Raw genomic sequence first — 7,487 nt, forward strand, 5'->3', positions numbered from 1 at the left:
GAGCCCTTCTCTCATTCCGTCCTTGGGTTGTAAGCGTCCTGTGGCCAGAACCCTCTCTCCCCCCACCACCAGCCCTGGGCCTGAAGCACCCAGTAAAAAACCAAAACTAAACTCACTGCCGTGGAGTCGGACCCGACTCATAGCGACCCCTCCCTGGGTTTCCGAGGCGGTATCGCTACGGAAGTAGATTGCCCAACCATCCTTCCGAGGAGCAGCTGGTGGGTTTGAACCGCCAGCCTTCTGGTGAGCAGTCAAATGCCTTAGGCATTACACCACCAGAGCTCTGCCAGCCATTCCAGAAGCTTACCGAGCACCAAGCAGACCCTCCTTGGCCAAAGGCTGCTGCCCGGCTGGTGTTCTGGGCCTCAGTTTCCCACACTGGAGTTCTGAGCTAGGGCGGGGGAGGGGCTCCACTCTGTCCTCCCCCCTCCCTCCCCACCCCATCACTCCAGCGGGTGGTGGGTCGGGTGAGGGTCCCACCTCCTGATGGCACCACTGCCCGGCTGAGGTGGGGGCCCAGAGGCGTCTCTTTCCGGGAAACTTGTCTCAGGGGAGCTGGGGAGGGCAGCTTGGTCTCCATGGTAACAGGCTTGCTGGTATGTCTTCCTCTCTCTGCAGGCGGCCACCCCCCTCCCTGGGCTCCCCTTCCCGAGGCCGTGTCAGGACGCAGGGGAGGGGGGCAAGCTCTCCTCCTCCCCCCTACAGCCCTGCTCAGGGGCCCCTTCATATCCATCCTCCTTCCTAACAGCGGAGCTCATTCTATAAGACTCCAGCCTGATGTCACCAGGGCTTACCTCTGTGACGTGCCACCGTGCAGGACACAGCCCCTCTTGGTTTTTTTTAAATTGTGATTTGGGTGAAAATTTACAGAGCAAATTCACTTTCCATACAGCAGCTCACATACTCTTTGTCTCATGACATTGACCACAATTCACCACAGTGCAACAGCTCCCCTCCTACTTCCTCCCCACAGTCACCTGACACAGCCCCTCTCGAAAAACAAACCACACCAGAGACCCCTGTCCCTGGAACCTGCCTTGGTTCTCCTACCCTCTCTTTGCACTTCTCCCTCTGCGGGGAGTGCCTTCCTCCTCCCCTTGTCCCAGCCCACACCTCAAGGCTCCTTTCTGGAAGCTTCCTCAGTCCCCCTCCCCCCGGCCCTTTGTCCATGGGCCCCAAAGTCAGGCACCTCTTGGATGCAGGCAGGAACCATACAAGAGGGAAGCGGATAGGACGTAACGTGGAAGTGCCCCAGTGTGGGCGGCAGTGAGGAGTGGTGGGGTCTGGGGCAAACTGGAGAGACCCAACTGTATCAAACTGATGGCCGCTCTAGAGGCAGGCTCTCTGTGGCCCCAGCTGCTGATTCTTCAAGAGAAGCCAGAAATTGGGTACTTTTCGACACACCTTCCAAAATAAAAAATGTTGACTCAAAACCCAAAACAAAAAGGTTGCATGGAACCAACCAACTGGGGCCTGGATGGGAGCAAAGTCTGAGGTCAATCCCCGCCCTCTGCCCTTGGGCGAAGCTGTCTTCCTGTCACCCTGGGCTTTCCAGGTTGTATCACCTGGCTCACCCCCAGAACCAGAGCCCTCCCAGGGTGGGGCTTCTCCTTAGTCGTCTCTGACCGTCCCCAGAGCCCAGGAGGGCAGTCAGGTGTGGGAGCAGGATGAGGGGGCGTGGCTTGTCCCATTGCTCACTGTCTCATCTCCTCCTCGCCCACAGGTGGGGAGCCCCTCGTCCTATCCGCACTCTGCTGTTGCTGCCGTGGAGTTGATTTCAACTCCTGGCGACCCCGCGTGTGCAGAGTAGAGCTGGTCCATGGGGTTTCAAGGCTGGGACTTTTCAAGGCCTGTCTTCTGGGTGGGTTTGAACCGCCAACCTTTCGGCCAGTAGTTGAGTGCTTTACCAGTTGTGCCACCCAGGGGCTCCTTTTCCACTTTGCAGAGGAGGGAAAGGTTTCAGAACTTTTAAGTGGGGCAACTGAGATTTGAACCCCGATCTCTGTCCACTTCCAAGGCCGAGACATACCTGCCAGGTGTGGTCTGGTGTCCCCACGGCCCCTCCTGGCTGTGACGGGCTCCATCCCTGGGGTGCAGGTGGGTGCAGCTGTGTGGGAGGAGCCATAGGCACAGGCCTCCCTGACAGCGGTGCCTCCTAGGTTGGCCTCTGTCAGCCCAGCGGTGGCCTGGCTAAATATATCCACTGACGCAAATGTTGCTCTGTGCGGGGTTCTAAGCTACAGTTAAAGTTCTCTGTTGCTTTGTAAAGATGTAGCTCGCCTTGTTTGTTTTTCCTTAACAGACTGTCTCAATGATTATAATCTGATTTAAGTGATTATAAAAATAATTTACAGATGCTCCGGTAGAAACACAGGCGTGTGTCAGGAGGACACACTGCCGGGTGGGCCTGCTGGTTGCCGTCAGTCGTCAGGGAAGGAGGCTGGTGCCCGCTGCCCCGGCACACACAGACACACATACAGGCACTCACGCTGCCACGCAGACACCCCATATAGACACACACAGACACACACAGGCACTCAAACTGCCATGCAGACACCCCACACCCCACACGGACATACTCCTACACACACACACCACACAGACACCCCCTCCACGTCCACCCTTCTCACTCTTCCTCAGGGCTCTCTCTCGCCCCTTGGGCTGGTGAGGCCAGGCCCAGACATTCCCTGAGGGAGCTGCTAGACCAGCTCTGGTTCTGAGCACGGAGTACCCCAGCCAGGCTGGAGGAGACGGCTCATTGCACCCACGTGGGCTCGGCTGCCCAGCTACCCGGGCTCCACGCTATTGAGCCCTGAGAGTCCCCACTGCCCCCAGAAACCTTGGGAGATGAGGCTCCCCGGGGACAGGGCCGGGGACTCCTTGTCAAGTGCCCCCTCACCCGTGACGGCAGCTCCCCACTGACCGCGTCCTCTGTGTGGGGCCTGGGTCTCCATGCGTCCCTGCCACGTGACCAGCGTTGAGTCTGTGCCCCTGGCCAGCCTGTGCCCTTCTCATCAGTGGGGTAGCTGTGTAGCCGGGGACGGCCCCCAGTGTCCGCACGCTGAGAAGGCCCAGGGCAGAGAATGGGCTTTATCCCGAGGGGTGGGAAGCTGTCGGAAGGTTTTAGCCGGGGTGTGATGTGGGGGCTTTATCCCGAGGGGTGGGAAGCTGTCGGAAGGTTTTAGCCGGGGTGTGATGTGGGGGCTTTATCCCGAGGGGTGGGAAGCTGTCGGAAGGTTTTAGCCGGGGTGTGATGTGGGGCCTGGAAGACGTGCTCAACTTTGCCCTTTAAAGGGCCCCCTCTGGCTGCAGGGGGAAAGGGGGCCGGGAGCGGAGGGGGCAGGAGGCTGTTGCTGCTGCCCAGTGAGGGGCGGGGGGCTAGCTGGGGTGGGGGCCAGGGGAGTGGTCACGTTTACTAACTGGGGAGTCCAAGATGCCTTCGTGTCTAGGGTGTGACGGCAACAGAAGTTTGAACTGCTAGCAGGGTACTTTAAGTTCTTTCTTGTTCCACAGAACCTTCTAGAAGCATCTGATCTTGCTGTTAGGTGCCTTCGAGTAGGTTCTGACTCATAGTGACCCTGCGTTCGACAAAGCGAAACCCTGCCCCGTGCTGCTTCTCACAGTCACTGCTGTGCGTGCGCCTGTCGTGGCAGCCCTGGGTCACTCCGTCTCCCTGTGGGCCTTCCCTTGTCTGCTACCTCTCGGCTTTTTCAGCATGGTGTCCTCTCCAGGGGCTGGTCCCTATAACATGTCCACAGTATGAGAGACAGAGTCTCACCACCCTCACCTCGAAGGAGCATTCTGGTCATACTCCCCCCACCCTTAATTTTAATTGTGATCTGGGTGAGAGGTTACAGAGCAAATTCACTTTCCATATAGCAGTTCACATACACTTTGTCTCATGACATTGCCTATAATTTCTCACAAGGTAACAGCTCCCCTCCCACTTCTTCCTGATACTCACCTCTTCCCTGTGTCCATCCCTCCACACACTCCTGCCCCCTGAGCTGTCTCCCTGTGCATAAGCAGCCCTTCTTTCTGCCATGATTGTTCTCTCCAAGGAGGGTATCTACCTCAGGTTCAACTCCTATGCCTGTCTTTTGTTTGGCTGGAAGCCACAGGAGTGGGTTCAATTCCAGACCTGAAGGGCAGCTGGGGGCCATAGTCTCAGTGGTTCCACCAAGCTCTATCAAACCAGCAAACCTGGCCTTTTTTTTTTTTTTTTTTTTTTCATGATTTTGGGTTTTATTCCACATTGTTCTCCCTCTCTATCCAGGATCTCCTATATAGATCCCCCTCTGAGTGGTTGACAGTGGTAGCCAGGTACCGTCTAGTTCTTCTGGTCTCATGGTCATACAGGCTGCGGATTGCCTCCCAGTCCTTTGGATTATTTGTTTCCATGACTGGTCCTGCTTCTTACAGGACAGCATCTAGTTGAACTGCTTTTCCCCCAAAAGTGTAAATATGTTTCCTGACTTCTGAGACTCAACAGTAGCTTGAGCTCTTCAGTTCCAGCCAAACTTCAAGGGACTCTACCCAGGAGTTGCAGGAGCCCTGGTGGTGCAGTGGTTAAAGCATTTGACTGCTAACTGAAAGGTCGGCGGTTCAGATCCACCAGCTGCAGCATGAGAGGAAGATGTGGCAGTCTGCTTCCCCAAAGATTCCAGCCTTGGCAACCTCAAGGTGGCTCTGTGGGCTTGTGTGAGTTGGAATTGGCTCGATGGCAGTGATGGGCTTGGGTACCCAGGAGGACCTGGGTGCTGCAGATGACTAAGTGCTTGGCTGACTATTTGGTTGTTAGTTGACAGTTTGAACCCCCCAGTGGTGCCTTGGCAGAAAGGCCTGGCAATCTGCCTTTGAAAATCACAGCCATTGAAAACCCACGGCGCTCAGCTCTCCTCTGACAAACATGGTGTCGCCATGAGTCGGAACCAGCTGTGACGAGTTGATGCTGAACATCGGGGGGATCAGAAGCCGGCTCACCCCCAGGGTGAGGGTCAGCACCGGGTGTTTCCAGTAAACTCTCCCCTGTGTTTTCCCTGCAGAGCGGGATGCCTTCGACACCCTCTTTGACCACGCTCCAGACAAGCTCAACGTGGTGAAGAAGGTAAGTGAGGCTTGGGTTTGCTGCCTTGCTCTCATCCCCGGGCCTGTACGGGGTGAACTCCATGCTAGGGCGAAGGTGGGGAAGTGTTTGAAGTCTCTGAAATGTTTGCCACACAGATTGAAATGTAATTATAGTCAAAAACATAACTGCAGTGCATAAAATTAGCACCTTTTAACTTACCGTCTCTGCACCCTGGGTATCTCCCTGCCCACCTGCCTTACTTCTGCTAACTGAATTACCCAGCCAGTGCCACCGCGTGGCAGTTAATTCCGACTCCAGGCTTTTTTTTTTTCAGCGTGGAAATGTTTTTAAGTGTGTCAACCTGCTGGCTCTCACAGGCCTCATTATCATGAAGCTGCGCTCCCAGCCCGTGCCTGTGGGCTCTGTCGTCAGAGCTGCTGGCTCTGCGGTCTTGGCCTGCTTCCCTGCCAGACAGGAGCACAAAGAACCAGGCCTTCACCAGCCCTGGCAGCCAGCTGACAAACCTACGGGTGGGGAAAAAAAATGTGCAGCCCCATGGTTCTGAAGTCAGGGGGGCAGGGGATGGTGGGCTTCTAGGAGGATATGTAAAGAGGACTTGTGCCCCACAAGTGAACTGAGACTCCCCTGAGCTGCACATGAAGTGATCTGCACACCTGCAGGCGGCTCCTTGGGGAAGGATGGATGCATGTGTGACCCTAAGGAGCAAGCATCGTGGCCGCCTTCCGCCTGCAATGCTTTCCTCAAAGGATTTCTTAGCTGGGGGCCTGCTCAGAGCCTTTATTATGCTGACATGCAATGCAGTTCTCCAAGAGGGGGCTTGGTGTCGATAGTGGGATTTATCTATCTGTTTATTTGGGGTAAACATTAAATTCCCTTGGAATCTCTTTGGAAAGTGCTAATCCGGACTTGGACAATGAGGCCTTTTGTTTGGAAGCACTTTGCAAGCAGTCCTTCTGGGATGGAGCCTTCCTCAAGCTTTCATAGTTGCGCTGCCGGCAGGCATTTCTGGGGGTGAGGGACGTGCTTGGAGCCTCAGAGCAGTGCCCCACGCCGGCCACATTGGCCCCTGGTGACCCTGACAGAGCAACTCAGTGGGTGTTGCTCAAGGCTCCCTGCATGCGTGTCTCAAATTGCATGGTCCGTGTCTTGCACGCTTGTTTCCTGTTTCCCATGTATGTTTCATGTTGTATGTTTCATTCATACACACACACACACCAGGTGTGCATATGCATAGCTGTACCCCGGGCTCTCAGGGCAGGGCTCTGTCTTACTGTCCTCTTGTCCCCAGCACCAAACAGTGTGGGCACATAGCAGGTATTTAGTAAATATGGGGAGACTGAAGGGGGCCATGGCACCAGTTCCAGGAGTGAGGTGTGGCATTACGGCATTTCCGTCAAAGCGGGATTTAATTGATGAGAAGAGTTACCAGGGACCAGTTTGAAACTTGCCCGAGAGGTGAAGCAGTGCAGCCTGGTATGCACATGACAGGCTCAGAACAGCCTTGCTGCCCTGAGGACCAGACCTGGGTGGAGGTTCTCCATTTATGGAAACCATGGTGTCCACGGTCCAGGGAGGCCTCTCTTCACAGTCTTCCAAGTCATTCAAGGCTGTGTCTAGCATATGTTTAAAACTTGAATTATCGCCCCCCTGCACTTTCATCCCTTCTTAAGGCATGGATGATTCTTCTATGTGGTCGTGCGACTAAGCATATGTGCGTGTGGACCGGTGAATAGGCAGATGTGTTGTCTTGCTAGATTTCGGCATTAGGGGAAAGAGGGCATCATTGCCTGGGGGGACACTGAGGTCCTGTTAAGGTGACAGGGGAATGCAGAGACGGGCAGCGGTGATGGTTACATGATGGCGGTGATTAATATCACTGAGTTGCACATGCAAATTATGTCAAAATAGCAAAATGTTTGCTATGTATATGCCCATCACAATAAATGCAAAAATTGAAGAACTCTTCATTTCAAACACGGGTGTTGATTCTAACAAGCAGGAGACTACAGAAACGTTTCACCAGCTGGTGATGCCAAACGTCAGGTCGGCTCCACCAGGCAGGGCCCGAGCCTCGTCACTCATGTTCCCCTGTGTCTTTTTATCCTGACAGTCTCTCATCACGTTTGTGAACAAACACCTCAACAAGCTGAATTTGGAAGTGACGGAGCTAGAAAGCCAGGTATGGAGGATTGGGTTCGAGGATTGTGTGTGTTGGGTTTTCAGTCCACATTGGTCCTTGGTGATGCAGGGGTTGAGCACTTGGCTGCAAATCAAAGGTTGGAACCCACCAGCCACTCCGTGGGAGGAAGATGAGGCAGTCTGCTTCTGTAAAGATTACAGCCTTGGAGACCCTGTGGGCAGTTCCACTCTGTCCTCTAGGGGCGCTGTGGGTCAGAAT

General features: G+C 54.9%; 1 protein-coding gene across 1 annotated transcript in view; it reads left to right on the forward strand.

Moving 5' to 3' along the window:
* The window catches only part of PARVB (parvin beta), a 93,017-nt gene that overhangs the window by 72,171 nt on the left and 13,359 nt on the right, over positions 1 to 7,487 (forward strand). The window contains 2 exon segments of the mRNA XM_042781050.1: positions 5,046 to 5,107; positions 7,200 to 7,268. Coding sequence (XP_042636984.1) covers positions 5,046 to 5,107; positions 7,200 to 7,268 — 131 coding nt within the window.

The sequence above is a fragment of the Orycteropus afer genome, unplaced genomic scaffold (genome assembly GCF_000298275.1).
Source record: "Orycteropus afer afer isolate SDZICR_OR568_19922 unplaced genomic scaffold, OryAfe1.0 scaffold00083, whole genome shotgun sequence".
NCBI lineage: Eukaryota > Metazoa > Chordata > Mammalia > Tubulidentata > Orycteropodidae > Orycteropus > Orycteropus afer.